Source organism: Pediculus humanus, genomic scaffold (assembly GCF_000006295.1).
Source record: "Pediculus humanus corporis 1103172108193 genomic scaffold, whole genome shotgun sequence".
NCBI classification, from domain to species: domain Eukaryota; kingdom Metazoa; phylum Arthropoda; class Insecta; order Psocodea; family Pediculidae; genus Pediculus; species Pediculus humanus.
Genome location: NW_002987763.1, coordinates 20,231 through 46,555, shown reverse-complemented (window position 1 = coordinate 46,555; position 26,325 = coordinate 20,231). Strand labels below are relative to the sequence as shown.

Here is a 26,325-nt window from a genome sequence, read left to right as displayed (position 1 = left end):
ATTTATTATTATAATTATTATTATTATTATTATTTTTATTATTATTATTATTATTATTATTATTTAATGTATAAAAAAAAAGCTCCTGTGTATTGTGGTTTGATCCTTACTATTACTATTATTTTAATTTTTTTTCCCCCTATTGAAAGAAAATAATAATAATAATAATAACAACGAGTTTTTTCGACTTTTTCTTTTAATACCACGACGTTTACGATAAACGTGCAATTAGACGAATAATTATAAATCGGTCGATCGTAAACGAGTTCTGTTTTCGATATTTGAAAAATTAATGAGAAATTAAATCGAAAAAAAAAAAATTTACTTTTATTTTGTAAAACTGCATTTTCATTTAGCAACGTATTAATTAATAGTTTATTAATTAATTAATTAACTACCTAATTAATTAATTACGTATTTATAAATGAAAAGTAAATAAAACGTTTTTACCACGGATTAATGTCTTCGTTGAAATTTTGTTATCCGCGAATGAGAAAAAAAAAATTTTCCGAATTTGAAAAACAAAAACAATTGTAATGATAATAATAATAATGATAATAATAATGATGATGATAATAATAATAATGAAAACGGTTAAAATACGCTACGTAAGATATATAAGAAAATAAAAATAGAACGATATGCAAGAGATGAAAAATAAAAATAAAAAGAAGATGTACGACCGAACAAATAAAGAATAGAGAGAGAGAGAGAAAAAGAGAAGGAGAGAGAGACAGAGAGAGAGAGAAATATACGAAAATACAAGCGGAAAAATTTCAAGTGCAAATCGACAGTGACGTATTGGTACAGACGAACAAAAAAAAAAATCCCCCAACTATTCCCATGTTTACTCCCCACATCTCACATTTTCGGCTTTCTTCGTGTTTTTCCGTTCCCCCCCCTCTTCCCCCTCTTCCAAAACTATTAAAGTTTTTTTAATACTCTTCGAACGGATTTGAATAATTTTTTTTTTTTTAATAATCAAAAAATTAAAACCGTAATAATGATAATAAGGGGGAAAAAAAAGAAAAATGACGTGGTTGTAGAAAAAAAATGGCGTCCGTTAATATTTAAATAAAAATCGCCGGTTATTTTTATTATTATTATTATTATTATTATTATTATTTTGTCTTAAAATTAATCCGACACTGTTGAGAAATAAAAATAAAACCGTTGAAAAATGATGCATCTTATGAAAAACCAATAAATACAAACGGGAAAATTATGTTAATATTATAAAATAAATAAAAAAAACCCGTTTGTAGCGCTACAAACACATCACGTATGATTATAACAAAACAATATTATTATTATTATTACTATTTTTGTTTGTTGGTTTTAAACAATCGGTCGGTTGTCAACGATGGGAAATAATTAAAACGCGCGCAAAGAAAAAATTAAACCGTAAACGACGACGACGACGACGATAATAATAATAATATTAATAACGTCAAAGGAAAAACGTGAAAATTTTTTTTTTTGTAAAGTCAAAGGAAATTTTTAAATTATTAATTTTTTTTTTTTTTGGTTGTTGTTGTTGTAGTCGTCGACGTTACCTTTTTTTTCCTCTTTTAAATTTTATTTAAAAAATAACATCGTCGAACAAATTTTATTTCCTTTGTGGTTTATTATTATTATTATTATTATTATTATTTTTCTTGGAAACGTTTCGAATTTTCCATTTTTGATTTTCGTTTTAAATAAGTGGGAGGGGGTAGGGGTAGAGGTAGGAAAGGGAAAATTTAAATTCTTATCGCGTTGAAAAGTTGAACGAGCGACCTTTTTTTCCGGTCATATGTATTTTATTTGCATCTCTTAATCGAATGATGATGATGATGATGATGATGAAAAAGTTTTGAGTATTTAAAAATTTAATGTAATAAAATCCAGTAAAAAATGGCAGGTAGGAGAAACGAGAGAGAGAGAGAAAGAGAGAGATAGCCATAGAGAACCAGAGAGACGAAAAGTGAGAGAGAGAGAGAGGGAGAAGAAGAATGAGAGATAGTCAAAGAGAAAGTGGTAGAGAAAGAGAGAAACGAAATGTGAGAGATAGATAGATAGATAGATAGAAAGAGAGAGAGAGAGAGAGACGAAGAATGAGTGAATGAGAGAGAAAGAGAGAGAAAGAGAGAGAGAGAAGAGAGAAAAATTGTTTTTCGAAATTTTCCCAAGTTATTGACTTAAAATTTTATTTTTAAAATTATTATTTATTTATTTATTTTTTATTACTTTTTTTCCTTTCTTCTTCTTCTTCCCTTCATCATCGTTTTTCTAATGCCACGATTTGAATTTAACCGATAATAATAATAATCGTAAAAAATGAATATCGAATTGCAGACGTCTGAGAATAATTTTTTTTTCAATCCAACAAATTCATCACGTTGCTTTCGTTAAGCCAATATAAAAAAAAATTACTCTAGTGGGGGGAGGGGGAGTATAAACGCGAGGCGGGGGAGAGAGGGGGCAAAAAAACGTGCCGGCGAAAAAACCCCCCCCCCAAAAAAAAAAAAAAAACAAAAACTTTCACCGTCAATACAATTGATTTTTCATCGTGATTTCAAAGGAAAACCTTGAATAATTTTCACCTGTAATTTGGTAAAATTTTCCTCATAAAATTTTATTACGAGGACACGAACACACAGACACACAAAGAAATTAAACGTTCTATTTATCTGCCAAAAGTTTCGATGGCAATAACTTTTTTTTTTTTATTTGCTTCCACGAAATCTTTTTCAAATTTATTTACAACTACGAAGATTTTTTTCACTTTTTTTTTTTTTATTAGTTACCGTTTTCTTTCAAAAACCGTTAAAAAAAAAAGAATTAAAATTTGAAGTGGAAGCAACCTCAAAGAAGTGAAATTAATGACAAAAAAAGAATAAAACGGAAACGGATGTGATAATTACCGGATTTTCTTATAAATGAAACCTAACCTTGAAAAACGAAAATTCTCGTATTTTATCGTGGCAGTAGAATATCAGAAAATTTCCTGAGTATTTTAAAGTAAATCCCGATCGTTTTTTTTTTTTTAAATTATTCCGACGGGTGTCGTTTGTAACGATTAATACTTTCAGGTTTTTGTTCATACCTTTTCGCATCACACCTGGCGTGATTAATAATTATTTTAACGCGTGTGCGAAAAGTTTTGAAACTTTTCTCAAACAAACCGAGATCATTCTGAAACTTTTAACCATATCGAACTCGTATCAAAACTTCCGGTCAGAGCATGCTACCTACACTCCTCCCCTCGTGGAATCCTCCCCCCGTCTTTAAAAATTCAAAAAAGTTTTAAAATCCTATTAAAAAAAAAAAAAACGCGAAAAAGGCGTAGATTCGCGAGGGGCAAAAGGGAGGACCCCCCCCGGAAAATTCCGTGTTTTATACAAAAAAAAAACAACGATAATAATAATAATAACAATTAATTTTTTTTTTTTTTAAAAAAATATTTTCGTGACTTTTATATTATTTTTTGCAATAACAAAAACAAATGTTTATTTCACAGAGTAAATAAACATTTTTACGGAGGGAAAAAAAATATTAATAATAATAATAATAATAATTTCATAATTTCGCTTTCATCCGACGATTCCCGTTTTTCTTTCTTTCTCCCTCTTTATTTTTGTTTTTCATTCAAAAATGACTCAAATAAAATTTTGTTGTCTTTTGCTTTGTTTTTTTTTTGTTATTTTTTTAAGATTTTTATTATTCGGTTTTTGTTTTTATTAAAAAAAATAATAATAATAAAAATCTTTGTTTTTTTTTTCATTGTTCGTCATCTTGTAATAAAATTATTATTACAAGATTACGCGAAGGCAATATTTTTTTTTAAAAAAAATTTCATACGACGAATGATGACGTCATTATTTTTAAATTAAAAACAAACGACTACTGCCACGTTTTTTTTCATTTTCATTCTTGTCGTTTTTATTTTCCCGATCGTAAAAAATTAATTAAAATGATGAGTACCCGGTAGTAAAAAAAAAAAATTTTCGAAAGAATAAAGGGTGATCTAATAGTTCAACGACCTTTCGACTTATCCTTATCATTATTTTAATTATTCCCTATAAAATATATAACATCAATAAAAAAAAAAAATGTATTCGTGGAAAACAATGTAAAAAATACGCCTTGCAAAAAATATAAAAAATTTTCTTTTCTTTTTTTTTTTCCTTTTAATTATTTTGCCAAAAAAATTTTTTTTTTTTTTTTATTCTTAAATGCAACAACAACAACAACAACCGACCATGTTTTTTTTTTTACAAAGCTTAATTAAAACGTTCTGCGGTTAATCATGTCATTTTTTTTCTAACATTAATTTATTTATTACAACTGTTGTTACGTGGGTTTTTAAGAGAAAAAGAGAGAGAAAGACACACATACAGAGAGAGAGAGAGACACATACACAGAGAGAGAGAGACACATACACAGAGAGAGAGAGACACATACACAGAGAGAGAGAGACACATACACAGAGAGAGAGAGACACATACACAGAGAGAGAGAGACACATACACAGAGAGAGAGAGAGAGACACATACACAGAGAGAGAGAGACACATACACACAGAGAGAGAGAGAGAGAGAGAGAGAGACACATACACAGAGAGAGAGAGAGAGAGAAACACACACACACACAGAGAGAGAAAGAGAGAGAGAAAGTAGTAGCTGAAGAACAATTTAAAATAATAATAATAATAATTACAATTATAACAACAACGAAAGAATTGTAATAAAAAAAAAAAACTCATCGATATAAAAACGTTGTTTATTTATTCTATGATTATTATCAAAAAGTCATTGTTTATTTACGCTCATTATTTGGCTAAATAAACGTTTGTCAAATTTTTACTATTATTATTATTATTTTCTATTGTTTTATTTTTCCCCCTCGCCTTCCCCCCCCCGATGCGATGAATTCGCAAACATTAATAATAATAATGCCAAAAACCTTTTTCGTGACCTTGATAAAATAATAATAATAATAATAATAATAATAAATATTTATCGTGAGCATGCAAAGTGTGATGATCGATAATAATAATAATAATAATAAACATAAACGCATTTTCAAATTACGGGTTAAGAAAGTAATAAAAGAAAGAAAGAAGAAAGAAAAGAAAGAAAAGAAAAAAAAAAAAAAAAAGAAAATTTATTATTCGTTTTTCCTTGAGAGGCTAACGACCAGATAAATTTTTTTTTTATTTGCTATTTTTGACTAACTTTATTTATTTTCTTTATTTTCTTTTTTGTTTAAATATTTTAAATAATAATAATAATATCAAACAATAATAATAATAATAGCATTAATAATAATAATAATTTAATCGTGTGTTTCTAAATTTTTTTTTTATTACGAATAAAATCAGAAAAAATTGAAAAAAAAAAAATTCAATACTTGTCAGTTACTTTGTCGTAATCATTATTATTATTATTTTTATTATTATTATTTATTTGTTTTATATCGACACAAGGTTTCCATTAATAAATAAATAAATAAACTAATCGAATCGAAATTTTAAAAAAAATTTATGAGAAATTTATTAAAAACGCATCGAACAAAAAAGTTTCAAAACACCTGAGAAACGATTAAAAAAAAAAAAAATGGCGGACCTGAAAATTTTTTTTTCCATCTTCTCAAAATGGAGGGAAAAATGAAAACTTACATAATTTCGACGTTATAACAAAATTTAAATTTAATTGCGATCCGAACGAAATAAAAAATTTTTTTATGTATAGTACCCCGACGTGGATAACGATACGAGAACAACTGCTGTCAAAAATTTCAGAAAAGGGGGCAAAAAAAAAAACCGAAAAACATTGGAAAGTCGTGAACTGAACCTTTTCGATAATGATGATGATGATGATGACGACAACGGTGGTGGTGGTGGAAATATATACGTATTAGAAAAAAAAAAATGGCCGAAAACATTTAAAACTCGTGTCATTACCACCGTATACGATCGATTTAAAAGTCATTTAAAAAAAAAAAAAAAAAAACACGCGACTACAAAAATTTTGTTTTTTTTTTTTTTAATTTTCCTATCGAATCACGAAAATTTTAATGTTGTTAACCTTTAACCTCCCCCCCTTTACCCCCCAAAAAAAACAAAAAAAAAAATTCGTGATTGATATATGTCATCATACGATTGCGAAACGTACACATACGAAATACATACGAAAACCAAACGAAGGGAAAAAAAATAAAAACGTTTTTAAAATTAACTCCCTCCTACCGTTTGGAGGGGAAGGGGAAGAGGAAAAAGTGTTACCAACTTAATTTTTGCCCTTTTGAAAAATCATACACACATATATATACAAACCTCGAATTATTAAAAAATTTCACTTTGGCAAACATAATTATATTTTCCATTATAAAACAACGCGCAAACGTTTTTTTTTTTTTTTTTTTTCTATTGACACGACCAAATTTTAATAACCGTTATACGTACTACACCTCATCGACTACATTTTCATGTCGTATTCAACACAAAAAAAAAAAAAAAAAAAAATTGGCAATGATAAAAAACGTTTCACCTTACAACAACAACAACGAAAAACATACAAATAATAATAATAATTTTACAATACCTGAAAATCACGAAAAAAAAATTTCGGTTTCGGATAATAACAATAAACAATAAGAAATATTTTGCCAATGTTTTCCGTTTTTTTTTTTTTTTTTTCACTTTGTCATCGCGACCGTTAAATTTAAAAAAAAAATTCGCGTTTTCGAAATAAATTTTAATTTTGGTTGCGTCGTTTATACCCCTATTATTATTACATTATTATCGCATGTAAACAATGCGGGGAAAAATTTTCCCTACCTCGTATAATTTTTTCCCTGTTTTATTTGTTTTTCTCTACCTTTTTCCCTCCCCTCTTCCATTTCATCGTGATGACGTTTTTATGATTTTTTATTAACGGAACCGACCGACCCGACGTAATAAATTCTTTATTAAAAACGGTTTTTTTTTCTTTATTTTCCGCGTTGTAAATAATAATAATAATAAAATTTTATTTCAATTCGACATTTTTTTTTTTTTTTTTTTTAATGACGATGCATTTTTTTTTTTCATATTCGTTTCCTTTTTTCTAACTTTCGTTAACGCAAAAAAAAAAAAAAAATTTTAAATTTTAAATTTTAAATTTCGTTCCATTCGAAAAACAAAAACGAGAAAAAAACCGTTAAAAATAATTTTCGCGTTCGATTTTTTTTTCTCACGTTAAAAAAAAATTTTTTTGTTTGTTTATATAACAAACGCTCACGAAAAACAACAACAACAACAACAACAACAACAACAACAACAATAATAATAATAATAATAATTTTTCGTTTGTTTTAAAAATAACTTTTCTTAAATTTTCTTTTTTTAAATAACGTTTCGAATAAAAATATAATGGCGGCGGTCGAAACAAAAAAAAATTTTTAATAAATAAAAAAGTTATTTTTAAAAAAAATGAATTTACGACATTTCCTTATTTCACACACCCGGTAATAATAATAATAATAATAATAATATTACATACACCCCGTAAAAAAAAAAATAATAATAATAATAAAAAAGACTTACCATCTCATTATGTACTCCCTATCCTAATATCCCTTAACGAAAAATTTTAATAATGATGATGATGATGATGATGAAGGCGTCGAGTCCGTTAGTTAAATTTTTAATTATTCCAATAATTGTCTTCTGCTTTTCACCGTTAAATTAAAATTATAAAACAAAAAAAAAAAATAAAAAAGGCAACGAAGCTTGCACGACGTATGCCAATTCCAACCGAACTAATGGCGAAGTCGAACGCACAAAAAAAAAAAAAAAAAAATTTCGATGAAAACGAACGAACGTTTATATCTCACGTGTTGTCGTCGCGGTAGCTTATCAATGCGTTTTATTATTATTATTATTATCGTGAATTCTTTTTTTTCGTTAACGATTAGCAACGGTTTTTTTTTTTTAAATTCGCGAATATGTTGCGATTTCTGACGCGTTTATTTTCCCCTTCCCTTAATCACGCACTCACGCACAAAAACGATGATAATAATAATAATAATAATTACTTTTTTTCGTAAATCACTTTTTAAAACTCAACCGACATTTTGTTTTTTTTTTTAACCGTTTATTAATTAATATAACGAAAATTCGTTTTCTTCATTTTACATCCAAATATATCGCAATTACACTACCGTAAAATAATTTCGATTTATTTTTCCGACGTCACTTTTTTTTTTTTTTTCAAAAAGAAAAACGGAAAATAAACCAAAACGCACAAACACGCGAAAAAATTTGAACGACCGTTAAAATCGAACGTGACGCGAACGACGTAATAATTTTTCAAAACGGAGCGGATTCAACGTTGACCTTTTTTTTTTTTGAGCTAAGTCATAGAGTAAAAAATAATTGATGTGGTTTGTTATTTTTTTTTTTTTTTTTGGCTTGAAAATTAGAACGATTTGAAGGGGGAAAGGGGGGGAAGGGGGAGAGGGTTGAAAAGGCGGGAAAAATTTTTTTTTTTTGAAAAATCGGAAGAAGTTCAAGGACGCGCGCGCGTCAAACAAACGAACTAATTTTTTTTTTTTTTTTTTAAATTATTTAACCGAATTTTTCATTTTTGGGTCGTTTTATGTAATTTTCTTTTTTAATGAGGACATTTTTAATTTCTTTTTTTTTTTCAAGGCTTTTGTAAATAAAATCATCCAAATTAATTTTTAAATAAAAAAAAAAAATGTCCCCGATGAATCGTTAACGGTAATTATTATTATTATTATTCAAATGGCGACGCGTAAAAGAAAAATTTAAATTTTTCGTCGCTCATTTTTTTCATTATGATAATAATAATAATAATAATAATAATAATTATCCAACGGTCGATTTTCTGATTTCGAAAAGACAAAAAAAAAAAAACAAAATCGTCGAAAAAATAAAATAAATCCCCCTCTCCTCCCCCCCACGTGACGTTTTTGTTTTTTTTTTTTTCCTGTTACGGTTAAATAATTTAAATGTGGGAACGTAAAATGGCGGGATTTTTAAATTTTTTCAATACCTCCGCGATTTTTTTATTATCACAAGGGAATGAATAATAAGTTAAACGGAATCAACAACAAAAAAAAAAAAATTATTTAATTAACGTTTATTGTTAATTTTACAAAAAAAATAAAATAAAAAATGTACAAAATATATACAAATTATTATTATTATTATTACTGTTTCCGGAAGGCAGTTCATGACGTGCGGAAGACGTATGTATATCGCGGACGGTATCGATTTCAAAAAAAAATTAATAAAATCGATAGATCGATCGATTTTTTGTTCGATATCGAGAGGGGGGGGCGAAAAATAATCACCCGGGTTAAGTTTAAAACGATGAAAAATTTAAAATTCATTTCCGGTTTTGTTTCAATTCCGGTCGTTCAATATCGTTATTTTACGTTAAATGATAAAAAAAAAAAAAAAAAAAAATTCCGACGCGTTCGCGAATTTTCGTTTAAAAAAAAAAAAAATTCAAAACCGTTGTTCGTGCAAGAGAATTTTCGATGTGAACGCATTTTTTAAAAGAAAAAAAATCGCGTTCGTAACAGGCGGTGGAATTTTATATCCCATCCGAACTGTTAAAGAAAAATTTTTTTTACGTCTTCCATGCCGTTCGTCAATTTAATTTTTTTTTTTGTCGGTAAAAAATTTGTTTTTTGTACAAAAAATATACACGCGAACGTTTTCTCCTTAGTTTTTTTTTTTTTCCGATTATTCCCACGTTCGCAAATCGATTACCCCCCAATGTCGCCGCGTAATTAATTACTATTTAACATTAATCTCGTAAATTTTTATGGTAAAAATAATAATAATTACAATAAACGTCATCGTTCGTTGATTCCCTTGTGTGTGTGTGTGTGTGTGCGCGGTAACGTGCACAAATTACGTTCCGTTTTAAAAATTTACATGTACGGATTAAAAAAAAATCCGTTCGTCAATTTGATTTCCGTTATGTAAAAAAAAAAAAAAAAAAAAAAATCTTTTTGAATTTCGCGTCCCGCGCGAAAATCAAAAAGATTTTTAGCGAAAATAAGCGAAAAGTTCGAATTAGTTTTTCCGAACGTTTCGCGACGATTTTCCAGGACACGTCAAAAAGTTTTTGTTTTTCGATTGTCATTTTTCCGATTGATTTCCGATCACGGAAATTTTCGGTATTCCCATCGTGTTAACGATAAATTTTTTAAAACTCCCGTTCGATGGTAATTTTTTTAATTGAAAACTTTTTGATATGTCCTTGAGTGATTTATCTTTCGTTTCCGGTAGGAAAAAATATATGAATAACGTACCGAGAGACGACATAACGAAAAATCCCCACAGCAATCCTTCCAATTTGAGTATTCGCATCAAATCCGAATAGATTTTAACGGATATGAATATGAAAAAATATGCGAATGCGGATACGATGCCGCTGAGTAGTCCGCGGTATTTTAACGGAAACAATTCGCTCGTGAGTATCCAGGGTAGTTGTAGAAATCCGGTCATGCTGAAACCGACGTGGAACAATATCGAGATCAGGGGTAGGAATTGATATGTCGACGACATTGAATTTTCCATAAATTCGTAACCGCATAAAACTATCAAAGCCAAACTCATGCACGTTCCGGAAAACATTCCCAACGGTCTCCTACCGATTTTCGACATGAGCAATGCTCCGACTATGGCCATAACGAATCTGAAAAGACCGATTGTGACCGTTATGAGATGTTCGTCGTATTTCGTACCGAATTCTTGAAATATTTGCGTCGCGTAAAACAATATGACGTAAATTCCGCTTCCGATTTGAAATGCGAAAAAGAACAATAATATGAAAAATGGCTTGTAAACGGTCGGAGATTTTGCAAAATTTATAAAGTCTTTTAATTTTTCCAATGAGATCTTCATTCTATTTATATTATCTTCCCCGGATTTGTCGACGACGTTTTCCGTTTCCGTTTTACTACTCATCAATCCCTTTAATTCGACTTCTGCCACTTTTGAATCTTTTCTCAACCAAACGAGGGATTTGTAAGCGTCGTTGTATTCGTTTTTAGACACGTGCCACGCCGGACTTTCCGGAGCCTGAAAAATAAATTCGAATTATGTAATTCCTACGAATGGGAGTAGTTTGGGATTTGCGTTAAAAAGAAACAAACCATCAACATTGCCATAACGGTCAAAGCGGAAAAAGCGGATGAGATCAATGCAGTCTTTTCCCACGACAGAAAAAAACCCATGGTGTATACTATGAGTACTCCGAGTGATGTCAAAGCCGGACCGAACGCGGATAAAACGCTTCGATGTTCTTTTCTCGATACTTCTGACACGTATAAATAATTGACAGCCGTCATACCTGTTTTGTTTTTATAAACGGGAAAAATTAAGGGAACGATTCCGAACGGATTTAATTTTTCACAGCCATTTTTTCTGTGACTTACCCGAAGCCAAAGCACTCACTGTTCGTCCGGCGTAAAGAAGTGATACTTTTGTCGCCAAAGCGATCGTCAACCATCCTATGAGAAAAGGAACGCTCACGACAATTATCGTAGATTTCCTACCAAGTACGTCCATGAGAAATCCCGAAAGGAGAGCACCGAACGGCGTTGATATAACACCCAAACTAGCTAAAAAATAAAAAATAAAAAAATTTTTTTTTAATGAATGAAATAAAAAAAAATTTAGGTCAGTCGGCTTTGGAAAATTTCAATTTGGAAAAACGTCTCGTGTGACGTCACTTAAAAAAAAAAAAAACAAACAAACGAGTTTTTTTTTTTTTTTTTGGGGGGGGGGAGCAAAATGTCAACGGAAAATGCGGTGAAGGAAAACTTATGGAACGAGAAGAAGCTTTTTTGTTTGTTTGTTTTGAAAGTAAAAGTAACAACTGCAAATTAAACATCATTCCGTTTTTAAAATCGTTAAACGGTTTTTCGTTTAATTAAATGCAAATTAAACATCGTGGCAATAGAAAAATCCGACCGACAATGACCCGTTAAAATCTTTTGATGTAGTGTAAAGGAAATTTTATTTTTACCGATCCATGAGGCTTCCTCTTCCGTTACCGGTAAAGAACTGTTGGGTCTCGATAGTTGTGGTAATAAAACAGCGGAATAACCTTGCGTCATGCCAACAAATATTGAACTGCTATGAGCTGCAACTGTTACCAACCCCTGAAAATAAATTCAATTGATTTTATTTATTATATTCGTTCTTGCCACAAAAAAAAAAAAAAAAAAAAATTATTACGCACATAATAAACAGGAAGTTTAACAACAACAAAAAAAAAAAAAAAATTTAATTTCCGTAACTTTTCCTATTGCCAACTTAACAGTGTCGAAGTTTTTTTCTTTTTTCTTTACATTTAAAAGCCAAATAACTTTTATATAAAAAAACTTTATAGAAAAAGGTTTTAGGTGTCATTTTCAAACGGAACTCTCAAACTTTAAATGATTTTCCCCCCCCACCTTCCCTCCCGCCCCCTTCCCCCGGAAATGATGATGGAAACGTGAAAACTGTCGAAATATTTCATTTTGATTTATTTTTTTTCTTTCTTATTTATTTTACTCTTAATAATCTCTTAATGTGTTGTATGTCAACAAATTCAAGGTTATCTACCTTTGTCTCTTTAAGACTGTTAAAAAATTAGACTCTGACAAATTCCCCCCCCCCTCTCTCTCTCTCTTGCAAACGTAACACAATAGTAATAATAATAATAATAATATTATTATGCGACAGGTGAAAACGTAAATTATTCATTATTGCACACTTAATGTCGTATGTCAAGTTCAATGTTAACTTTTCTAGCTTTCACTTCCGCTCATAGATACTCATTTTAAATAAGTATTATTTTACAATAACTTTTTTTGTTACGAAACGACAGCGTTATTACGTCATTTATATGACGTCATCGACGCGGTTTTATATTTTAAAACCGTAAAATTTTTATATTGTTTTATATTTTATTTAAACCGTAGGAAGTTTAAAAAAAAAAAATAATTTGCATTTTCTCATAATAAATAACCAACTACCGACTATAATAACGTAAAAGTAATGACGATTTTGATAATGATGATGATGAGGATGAAAGTTTTTAACAAATTACATTAAACTACTGCCACGGTAGTAAAAAATTCGATAAAGACTTTTAAAAAAAAATAAATGTCTTGTAAGAATAGTAGTAAAAGGCTTTTTAAAAACGAATAAAAAATTCAATTTTTGTCCCCGCAATGTTGGCAACCGTAGCAGTAGTAGTGGTAGTAGTAGTAGTAGGGCATATACGAATAGTAGTAGTGTGTTTTTCTTATTCTCGTCATGATTTTAAAAAAAAAAAAAAAAACACAAAGGAAAAGGGAAAAAAAATATTTTAAATGTTTTGACGTCACATAGTTTAATGGAGCGTTTGACGTGTAAATAGTAAATTGGCCACCTTTGAGCCACGTACGATCCAAGACCGAAAGAATAATTCCTTCTTTTTTTTTTTTTTTTTTTTTTTCGTTTTCCAAATCATCCAAGTTTACGATCAAACAATAAAAAAAAAACTTTTAGAATTTTGAAAGGTTTTCATTTTTTTTTCTTCTTGTTATTCCCACAGGTAATCGGAGAAAGAGAGAGAGAGAGAAAAAGAGAGAAAAAGAGAGAAAGAGAAGGAGGTAAACCCCCCCCCCAAAAAAAAAAAAATAAATCCATCATTTTTAATCAAACTTTTCCGAATCGCGAATCTTTACACCGACATTTTAAAATCGAATATAATAATAATAATAATAGTAATAATAATAATAATAATAATAATAATAATAATAATAATAATAATAATAATAATAATAATAATAATAATATTTTTCCTTTAAAAAAAAAAAAAACAAATTTTTTAAAATTGACAACTCGTCGCCATTAATTACTCTAAGTAATTATTATTAAAAATAAATAAATAAATAAATAAGAAAACGAAATTGTTTTAAATTTATCGGTTATCATTAGTCATATTATTATCATTGTCTTATTTATTTGGTTTTTTTTTTTTTTTACTCGGAAAACCGTTAAAAATAAAAAACGAGAAAATTTATGGTTTTTCCCCCTCCCCTCCTTCCCACTCTCCCTCTATACAATCGTTTCATAAAATTGTTTATTATTAAAAATCGAATCGTTTCGTATATTTTTCGATAATCTACAACGAGTTCTAATGCCACGAAATTTATTTTTTTTTTACACGCATGAACGAGATCGTAAGTTTTCCATCGGAAAATTTTAAAACAAAAAAATTAAATGAAAAATACAGAGAAGGATAAATTAATAATAATAATAATTGCGTGCGTCTTCGTAAAATGCGTAAACCTGAAACTTTGATCTGGTACCACCCTCAACAATTTAAAAAAAAAAAAAATGATCCTAATGCGATGCGTGCAAAAAAAAAAGTAATGATAATGATAATGATTTGCGTGAAGTGCGTGAGTGCGTGAATGCGTGAGTGGATAATTTAAAAAAAAAAATGAATTTTAACTTACAATTCGAGTTATTTCCGAACGCCATATTTGAATCATTTTTTTTCGCACCGTGTAATACGTATTATCCAGCATTTTAATCCGATTTTTTCGTCGATCTTTCTGATCTGTCTCTCATTACCGAAGGCTATGCAAACCTGAAAACAATGATAATAATGATAATAATAAATCGAATTAAGATTATAAATAATAAAAATTAATTTTAATTTTTTTTTAAGTGACGTAAAAACAAAAAAAAAAAATGGCGAACGCGTCGAGAATAAATTTAAAAAAAAAAAATCGTTTCGACGAGTCTCCCCGACTTTACCAAAAAAATTTATGCTGGGAAAAGAAGAGAAGAAAGAGGAGTTGGTTGAGGGAGGGGTGGGGAGAAAGAAAAGCTCGAAAAATCTAAAAGGATTTTTTTTTAAAAAAAAGAAAAATATTTAAGATGGAGAGAATATTTTGTTAACGGGCCACGTCAATTTTGAGTTGATTACATTTGATGCGAAGTAAAATAAGTGATAGCGAAACGTTTGATAACATCAATCAAAATCATCAAATTGTACGACATTTTTTTTTTTTTTTATAAAACGTCATCCTAACATTAAAATAAATAAATAAATAAATAAAAAATCAATAAAATCGATCGATTAATAAATATATAAATAAAATCAATAATTTATTAACAAGTAAATAGTTGGAAAAATGAATTCCCTTTGATTTCTATCATTTTTCCAAATTTTCTTTATCGACAAAAGATTTTCCCAAGTATGAAACTTTTCAAAAACAAAAACGAGATTTCTGTCGTGGCAGTAACCGTTTCGAAAAAGATAAAGACACTTTAAAAAAAAAACAAAAAAAAACGTGAGCAATTCACACGATAGAAAAAGTATCCAGCATCCATTCGTGAAGGACTCCGAAAAAAGTGCCTGAAACCTGAATGGACACAAAATTTTTCTCGAAAGAAATAATAATAATAATAATGCTGATAATGATGATGATGATGATGATGATAATGATGATGGTGATGACGATGTGATGATGTTGGTAATGGTGATGGTGATGGTAATAATGATAATGATGATGATAGTGATGATGATGATGATAGTAATGATGATGATGATGATGATGATGATGATGATGATGATGATAGTAATGATGATGATGATGATGATGGTGATGATGATAATGATAATTAAAAAAAATCAAAACTACATCGACGGGTAGCAACGATTGGGAAAAAAATTTTTTTTTTTTTTTTTTCGTTTAATTGTCATCCTTAATTTCCTCCATTATTTTTCACCACCTCCCTTCCCCCACCCCACTTCATCCCACCTTAAACTATGACGATAATAATAATAATAATAATAATAATTAATTATTTTACGAACGTTTTCCCAAAAATGTTTCCATCCGTCGGATTATTTACAATACAATTTTCCCATTTAAAAAAAAAAAATTCACACCCGAAAAAATACGTCACGGATTAATTACGTCACGAATTTCGACAATTTAAAAATAAAATTTCCTAACCTTTGAAAAGAAAAAAAAAAAATTCCAATTATTAAATTATCCGTCATTCATCGAAATTAAAAAAAAAAAAAAACAAAAAAATTGTTTTTGTCACTTTATATATATAAATAAAATCATGGAAATTTTTTTTAACAATCGTTCAATATATCGATAATGAACTAATATTGTTAACTAAAAAAACAATTTTCCCGATTGTTTCAACTTGTTTTGTTATACGAAAACAAAAACAAAACACGCACGCAGACGACGACGACAAACGCAACAACAACAAACAAAAAAAAGAATTTTATTAATAATAATAATAATAATAATAAAAACACAATTTTAATAACGTTTTCATGTTTTTTTTTAAATGCAAATATCTCATAAACGATACCTGTTTGTTTGTTATTATAAATCGAAAAACGAAAAAAAAATTTTCCGTCAATCGATGATGATGATAATTTTTTTCGTTTAGTTAAAAGAAAATTTTTTTTTAATTGCCAACCGAAGAAAAATTAAAAAAAAGACTTTGTATTGCAATTTTTTCTATCTTTTTTTTTGTATTATTCGACGACCCTTGTATTCGACCCTGATAATAATACTAATACTTATCCTAGTTTGACATATCGTGAGGCTTTGTCAGAAAACGCTTAAAAAAAAGTTTTCACCCAAACTTTGACATATATCGTAGTCCGATTAACGAGAAAAAATATTAATAATAATAATGATGATGGTTTTTTTTTTTTATCTATTTTACTGTTGTCGCGCGTGTTTTTTTTCACGCTGCGACTAAGAAATTGATAATAATAATAATAATAATAATAATAATGACAAATGAAAAATAAATCTCGATGCGATGCGTGCGTATGCATGTTTTACAATATATAAAAAAATTTTCGTCTGCTAGTCGTTAAAAAGAAAAAGACAAAAACTTTTTTTTATTATTTGCATTCGTCGGGTTTCTCCGTATGTCGTAAATTTAAAATTTCGACAGTAGTAGGGAATCTTTTACGATTTTGTCGCAACAACAACATTAACATCCTTTAAATATTTCAATCGATTGTGACAAAATGAAAGAAAAAACGAAGGGTGAGAGATATAGAAAAACAAAAGAGATAAATGATTGTAATTGATCCTCTCTCTCTCTCTCTTTTGTCTGGTTTTTTTCAAGGTATTTCCTGTTTGAGAAGGGGGAAAAAACGAAATTTTCCTTTTAGAAACCTCTCTATCTCTCTCTTTCTCTTTCTCTATCTCTCTCTCTCTCTCTCTCTCTCTCTCTTTCTCTATCTCTCTCTCTCTCTCTCTCTATCTCTCTCTTTCTCTCTCTCTCTAGGTAATAAGTACACTACCTTTAATCGATGTCATTTTACCGGATGTGCGTCATTTTTCTGAAAAAACAAAAATGTTTTCCCGCAAAACGCATTGTTATCATGAAAAAAAAAAAGAGAAGACAGCACAAACACCTTCACCGTCATCATCATCATCATTATTATCGTCACCACAATAACAATCAATTATAAACCTGAATTGTAATTAAATTATTAACGACAAGTTCAGACGGTTGTTAAGGGGAAAAATTTTTTTTTTTTTTTTGTATCGAAACGTTTGTTACGTTTGTCTCGACTTAGCAACAATCGAGAAGTAGGGAAAAAATTTTTTTTTTGCCAGCGTAATTTTTCATTTGTAACCGGGGGGGGGGGGAATGTTTAATTTAATGATTACTTTTTTACTATTATTATTATTATTTCTTTTCTTTTTTTCCAACAACAAACGACTTGATTAATTAAAAAATCTAACAGACTAAAACAATACACGAAGAGAGAAAGAGAAAGAAAGGTAGTCGAAAAGAAAAAACTAATAAGAAACCACAAACAAACGGCAGCGGTTGTTGTTTACGATTCCCCCCCCCGATCACTTTCTCTCTACAACAAACAACCTAACAAAAAAAAAATTTTTTTAATTTTCTTATAAGAAAAAATTAAGGAACAAACAATCAAATTGCGACAATTTTAACAAACAAACAAACAAACACAAACGAAATTTATTTAATGCGAATATTTTAACGTAACGTAAGAATCTGGTGGTGGTGACGGTGACATTTTTAAAACGAGAGAGAGAGAGAGAGAGAAAAAAATAAATAAAAAACAATCGTTATTGCCCATTCAATCAATCAATCAATCAATCAATCACTTTTAAATAATAATAATAATAAATGATAACAATTAATTAATTTTATTTTCGTTTGAATATCAAATACCGCCCTTGAAAATTTTTTTTTTCTTTTGTATTACTCGAGCGGTTATTTTCGAATGGTCAATTTATGCGTATTATGAGTGCGTGTGTGTGCGTGCGTGTGCGCGCCGGAAAGTGCGTGAGCCAAATAACGATAATGTAAAAAAAAAAAAAAACTCGTCCGAACATTTCCAGTATTTTTTTTTTAAAACAAATATTCGATACATAAATCATTCGATAATCTTAACTCTACGTATTCCCTCGCGTCGTTTCAGGAAAAAAAAAAAAAAATCGAATAAATTTAAAATTTTTTGGGGCGTGACGTTATGGCCGAAAATTTAAAAAAAAAAAAAAAATCCGGTGAAAACTTTTAAAAACAAGCTTTTCCGCTTTTATAAATAATTGTTTTATTTTTTTTCCCGAAAAAGAATTTAAAAAAATATCCACTTGAACACGAATCCTTCCATTGAAAATTTTCTGGATGATTTTAAAACGTTTCTTCTTTTGTTTTTTTTTATGTTTAAATACCCTTCGTCTTGTTGTAATTATTCGAAAATCGTGCCAACTGATTTAATAAGGAAGCGAATTATTAATAATAATAATAATAATGATCGTATTAAATTACAAAAAAAAACTTATCGAATATCGAATTATTCAAGATCGCGTAAAAATATCGCAAATGCAAAAAAAAAAATGGCGACAAATATTTACAAAAAAAAAAATTTAATTCCTAAAGAAAAACAACCGAATGTTTAACCACACGTTGGTGGTTTTGGTTTCGAATCGAAAACCTCAAGTAAAAAAAAACTTTCTAACTTTCTTCTTCTTACTCGTGGTGTTATTCTTCCAAACCGTTAAAAAAAACTTTTCTTTGGTAATTTGAACAGTTTCCGGTTTTTTTTTCCCCCCGTATACTTTTTTTTTAATCCTCGCATTACGCATCAATTTTAAAATTTTTGTTGACCTTTTGAATTTTTTGATACGATTACATCCGTTGTAACATGACGATATCCGGTATTTTTGGTTGTTGTATTGCACGTGTACTCGCTGTCGTGTCAGAAGTGTACCATTCAATCCTTTCGTTTCATATCTGAGATGTTCCATTTGAAAGTTTTTGCCAATATCGAGCACATCCAATAATTTCATCGTTCGAAAAATTTCCCACTCTTTTCCTCATCTTTTTCTTCTCCTTTCGTTCGACAAATTTCCCACTCTTTTCCTCATCTTCTTCTTCTTCTTTCGTACGACAAATTTCCCACTCTTTTCCTCATCTTCTTCTTCTTCTTTCGTTCGACAAATTTCCCACTCTTTTCCTCATCTTCTTCTTCTCCTTTCGTTCGAAAAATTTCCCACTCTTTTCCTCATCTTCTTCTTCTCCTTTCGTTCGACAAATTTCCCACTCTTTTCCTCATCTTCTTCTTCTTCTTTCGTTCGACAAATTTCCCACTCTTTTCCTCATCTTCTTCTTCTCCTTTCGTTCGACAAATTTCCCACTCTTTTCCTCATCTTCTTCTTCTCCTTTCGTTCGACAAAGCATTTTCCGACAAATCAGAATTCAAATAATAATTTTTTTAAACATTATCCATCGTAGATTTACAATTTTCATTATCAATTTAAAGTCTTTTCGCACAATTATTATTATTATTATTATTATTGATTAAATTTTTTTACTATCGCCGCGTTTCGCGTCGTTAAATATTATTACAAACGATATTAATAAAAACATTATTATTATTACTACATTACCCGGAAACCTAAGATTATTCAGTTACGATGAAAACAACAAAAACAAAAACAAACGCAAAAAATTTAAGACTCGGTGTATTTAACTAAAAAAAAAGTGAGAAAATATTATAAAGAGAGAGAGAGAGAGAGAGTGAAAGGGTTTTAAATCCACACGTTGGAAAAGGATAACACATATACATCTTATCACGGGGACCGGTTTCGTATTTAAACAACGTAAATTTTGGAATATTATCAATCAATCAATTATTAATTAATAACAAATACGTTTTGTTATCATTTAACAAAACGTATCTGATTATAATTATAACCCCCTGGCAAACTCGTTAATATATATTTACGCACACGCACGCACACGCACACGCACAAATATAAATTTCAATGTGTCATAATAACAACTTTAAAAAAAAAGTAGTCTCGGACAACTGTTAGATAATTACACACACACACACACACAATGTCAAGGTTTTTAAAAAAAAAAAAAAAAAAAAGTCATTAACGTACAAATTAAAAAATTATAACATTGATTGATATTTCCGCACCGCGAAAAAAAAAATTAATAATAATAATAATAATAATAATAATAATAATAATAATAATTTTCGTTTAAAAAAAAGAACCACAAAACAAAATCCTACCTTATTATTTATTTTATTATAATTTTTTTCCCTTAGTTTCTATCTATAATCCGAATCGATCGATAACATGAATTCGTATTTCGTCGTCGAAAACGACAAACAAACAACAACAACAACAACAAACAAACAACTCACGTAAAAAAAAAAAAAACATTTAAAAAAACTTCTCTACGAATCGCGATAAATAAATAAATACCCGATCCGTGTAAATAAAACAAACGAAAAAATAAATAAATAAATAAATAAATAATATTAACAATCACATTTTTTTTTTTTTTTTTTGAAAATTTCAAAATTATTTTCCCGCCAAAAAAACCGAAAAACGACGCGTAAGTGAACGATACTAAATCACGATTAAAATATTAAACATTAAACGTTTTTATATATATTAAAAAAAAAAAAATTTTTTTTTTCTTTTCGTTTTCTCCCATTGCGCCATTTTCTTTTTTTTAATTAAATTCCGATCGAAAAAAAATAAAAAAAAAATTTCCGTCTGACTCTTATTTATTCCCCGGAAATTCAATCACTACTAATAATAATAATAATAATAATAATTTTTTAATGAGATTATTATGTTTATAACGCGATAGGTAAAATGGTAATAATAATACATGACGACGTGATGTAAAGTTTTACGTATTATTAGAAAGAGAAAGAGAGAGAGAGAGAGAGAGAGAGTGGGGTAGTGGGAAAAACGCACACGCACACACACACATACCAGGGTTGCATGTAATTAACGATCGCGTAAATTCAATTTAATAAAAAAAAAACAAGAAGAGAAAAAAAAAAAAATTGTTAATCCTTGCCCGAAAACAAATATACCTCCTTAACATTGAACGAAATTGTTTGTTTGATGTTTTATAAAACACTAAACGAGTTGTTTGTGGTTGTATACAACCATGTAGCCGAACAAACGGCGGCTTCACCCAATGCAAACACTTCGCGATGTGTTTTTTTTTTTTTTTTCAAACCAGGCTCAAGGTACACTTGGCGAATTATTATTTTCCATTAAAAATTTTTAAAGTGGGAGTAATTGATAAAAAAAAAAATTCGCGAAATCGCGGAAACAAAAGGGCGACAAAAAAAAGGTTTTTTTTTTGTCGCCCTTTTATAAAAACCGGAAAATCCTTGGAAAATTTTACCTCAAATTTAATTTTTGTGTTTGTGTAAAAAAAAAAAAAAAATTTTTTTTTTTAATTTAACCTAAAGGCTCGTAATTTAAATTTTTATACGCATCGACAGCAGCAATCATTTTTTTAAAAAAATTTTTGTTTTTTAACACCGCCGCCCCCCTCCTTCGCCCCCTTACCACCCCTCCCCGCGAAAATTAATAAAATGTGATTAATTTTTTTTTTTTTTTTTTTATTACCACCGGTTACGAAACGTATTTTTACTCCTTAAATTTTTTTTCCTTTTGGCACTCGAGGGGGGGTAAGTCTGGTTTCGAAAGGGGAGAGCGGAAGGGATAAATTTCCCTACTACGACCTTTCGAAAAAAAAAAATAATAATAATAATTACTCGAAATCATTATTATAAAAAAAAAAAAACGTCTCGTAACGGTTAAATTTGAATAATTAATTTGTTGCTCAATATTATTATTATTATTATTTTTTCTACGCGACAAACGATGACGTCAAAACAACGACATCGACGACAAAAACAACAACAAAAAATTAATTGAATGGCGGCGAGAAAAAAAAAACAAACAAACTTTATTATTAAAATCATTTGAAAGTTTTTTTTTTCACAATGATTATTACACAACAACAACAACAACAATACGAATAATGATAATAATAATAATAATAATAATGATAATGATATTTCCGGATGAATCCGGTACGACTCATATTTAAAACTTTGGAACCGAGTGTAAACCTGGAAAACTAACGTTTTAAACACAACATACATTGACCGCGGAAGTTGTAATTAAAGGAAGAATAGTAATGATAATAATGATAATGATAATAATAATAATAATAATAATAATAATAATAATAATAATAATAATAATAATTCACACGTCCTAAATAAAGAAAAAATTAATACGTTAAAGAGAAACTTTTTTCGATTTTCAAAATGTACTCCCCACCACGCACACAAAGCGCGTTTTCCGTAATAATAATAATAATAAAAAGAAGATTTTCTGAGAATTTTAAACCAATGTCGCAGGTATAAATCCCAACCTTACAATAGGGAAACCTATCAAATCGGATGAAATTAATTATGAACGACTCATCATTTGAAGCTCCTTTAAAACGGTGGCAATAATAACAAACGAAGGACGGACAATCATTCGAGAAAATTTTGACAACATTGGATTTAAATAAGTCGTCTAATAAGAATCCAATCCGAATAAAATATTTAAATAAATACTCTTACACGAATACATTCGCAGTAACGAAATAATAATAATAATAATAATAATAATGAAAATTTACCACTCGTCGATATTACCACCCTTTGAAAGAAAACGTTTTCACTCGATAAACCGTTACGACAATCAAACTTTAACCAATGTTGTTAAAATTAATTGTTTCCTCATTGCTTTTTCTTTTTATTATTATTATTATTATTATTATTATCATCGTATTGGCTATTAGTTAGTTTCACCGCCAACATCTCATCACGTTTGTTTGAATGATAATAATGATAAAAAAAAAAAAACGTGATGGATAAGGTGCGGAACAATACGATTTCAATCATGGCAATTTTTTTTCCCTTAAAAATGTTTACGCGGGGGTTTGTTCTTACCACCACCACCACCACCACCACTCCTGTTATTACTGCTCACTTTATTTAATTTAATAAACACAGACTTTATATGAAAGATTCAAACGAACATGACTAAATTAAATTCGATTATTATTATTATAAGTAAAACCTTGAATGACGAAGGGAAAAAAAAAAAAAAAAAACGCGAATAATACTCTTAACGGACACAATAAATAAAATTAACGAGGTTATGAAAGAATGACAAAAAAAAAAAAAAAAAAAAAAAAAGTTTGTTTGTGCGTTTGTTTGTTTGACGAATGAGACAAATCTCTTCTTTTTTTTTTTTTTTTAATTTGAAAATCGTGGAAGAATAAAAAGAAATTTATTATTATTTTTTTTAAAAAGAAATAATCGAGATTTAAAGTCAATGACCTTTGATTGATTTCAAGGTGTAATAATATTAATAATAATATTATCACTCTTGATAATGATTTTTAAATATTCAATGACGAAGTTTGGCGGTTTTCTGTCTGAGATATCGCGAACGGGTGGCGGTTGTTGGCAAAAAAAAAAAAAAGAAAATTCAAAGTCAACAAACTCGTTTGTATAAAATTGCAGAAACAAATACAGACAGAGAGAGAGAAACGTTTGTTTCGAGTGTTATAACCGACAAGTACAATTTTCTAAATCTCCTCCCAATTTGGAAAAACTCTCTCTCTCTCTTTCTCTCTTTCTCCCACCCCCACTCTCACCCTACCCCCTTCAATTCAACGCCTTAAAATTTCATAATAACCAATTAATATTATTATTATATAATTTAATTGATGAGTTACGAAACCGACAGCAAAACACGTATCCGGAAATATCTCGCTGCCCATTTTTTTTTTTTTTTTGTTTCTAATATGTAATCAACGCGACGACCGATTTGATATTTTTCCGGAAACCCTTTTTTAACGGATCCTCAAGAAATTCGTTCGAAACAATCGATAATAATGATAAAACTTTTGGATTTATAACCAAGAATTTAAAATTCATTTAAAAAACAATAATCCGTTGCAGCAGACAGGTTAAATTTTTTTAAATGGTTTTTTTTTAAGAAAAAAAAAATGATTGATCGTTCTTAACCCGGTTCAGGGATTTAAACAAACAAACAAACAAAAACCGCTCTTTGATTTTGTTAATACGTTTCGCATATACGATTTTGGAAAATCAGGTTTACGATTCATAATTACGAAAACATTAAAAAAAAAAAACTTACCGACCGATCCTAAAACCTTCCACGACTTGTACGAAGTATCTTTCAAGGTAGGGAAGAAAAATAAGAATCTGTAAAAAAAACAAAACAAAAAACAATGAGAAAAACAAACAAACCAAAAATTTAAAAAAGTTTTTTTTTTTTTTATAATTACGAGGAAAACTTAGTAAATGGTACAACGACAACAACAACAACAACAACAGCAACAACATCAACAACAACAGCAGCAACAACAAAAACAACAACAACAACAGCAACAACATCAACAACAACAGCAGCAACAACAAAAACAACAACAACAACAGCGACAACCACAGCAACAACATCAACAACAACAACATCAACGACAACAACAACAACCACATCAAAGGAAAAAATAAAAAATAAATTTAAAAAGAAAAAAATTTCCGGAAAACCGGGAGAACACATAATAATTTTTTTTTTTTTTCAAGGGTAAAAGGATGGAAAGCAATTTCCAGATGGCGAATTAATTTTATTATTATTCGACTTTTTGGAAAATGCCCGGAAAACCTTTTTTTTTCCTCTCTTCCTTTTTTTTTTTAACATCCGCTTTTATTTTTCTCCCGTTCTTCTTTTTTTCCAGATCCCCACCAGATTTTTTTTTTTCGATTCAGTTTGCTGGTACGAAATTTAAAAAAAAAATTCAAAGGATGCAAGCGAAAATGAGAATGTGATCGACAAAGTCGTGTCACCAGATACAAATATAAATGATAAATTTCGCGACGTTTCGACGACGATAAAAAATTTATTTTTATTAATAATAATAATTTTTCTGATCGAAATATAAATAATTTTAAACGATTGACATTCGTTAAACGCAAATCAACACAAATACTCCTGCCCCCCACCACCACCATCGCAAAAAAAAAAAATTTAATTAATGATTTAAAAGGACGGTCAAGTTATTCGTTTGATTGATAACCTTCCAGCCATCAAATATTATTTAATACCCGTCTACCGTAATCCAATGCTAAATCCATTCACCGACCGTTTAAGCCAAATCGTTAATAGACAATCACGAGGAAAAATTAATAATAATAATAATAATAATAATAATAATAATAATAATAATAATAATAATAATAATAATAATTTTCTTTTTGTTTACCTCGTACAAAAAAAAAAAAATTACGAATAATCTATTACTACGTTTTTTCTTTTATCGATACGCAAATGACGTTTTCCTATTAATTTCCAGCATCTCTCTCTCTCTCTCTCTCAATCTTTCACTCTTTCTCTCTCTCTCTCTCTTTCTCTCTCTCTCTCTCTCTCTCTCTCTCTCTCTCTCATTCAAAAATTTTTCAATAAAAATCAACCCCCCCCTTTCCCCGGAAAACTCATTCATTCTGGCGACAAATGAAATGCTTTGTTTTTTACCCCCATCATCATCATCATCATCATCATCGTCATCATTATTATTTCTTTATTTTCACTTTGAATGAATAAGTTAATTTAATTTAATATTTCGTACGGATGTAATTTAAACGAAATTAAAATGACATTGAATATGTTTCGTTAACAAACGGGCAAATGGTCATAACGCTCGCGTTTTTTTTTATTTATTACGCGCGTTTCCGCGTAAAAAAGTATACGCATGTAAATACACACCCATCACATGTTATTCTCCATCCACGTTTTTCAAAATCTTAAAAAAAAAATTTAATTTTTTTATTATCTAATACGTTTGTTTTACGAACGTTCCTTAAAAACGCGATTAAAGTC

General features: G+C 29.0%; 1 protein-coding gene across 1 annotated transcript; it reads right to left on the bottom strand.

The window, feature by feature from the left end:
* Positions 1-10,144: 10,144 nt before the first annotated feature.
* Positions 10,145-12,533, bottom strand: Phum_PHUM423440 (uncharacterized protein; the record flags this gene model as incomplete). Its single annotated transcript, XM_002429144.1, has 6 exons — positions 10,145-11,089; positions 11,164-11,360; positions 11,446-11,631; positions 12,039-12,174; positions 12,313-12,380; positions 12,518-12,533. The coding sequence occupies 6 exons, from the start codon at positions 12,531-12,533 to the stop codon at positions 10,145-10,147; spliced, it is 1,548 nt and encodes a 515-aa protein (XP_002429189.1).
* Positions 12,534-26,325: the final 13,792 nt, after the last annotated feature.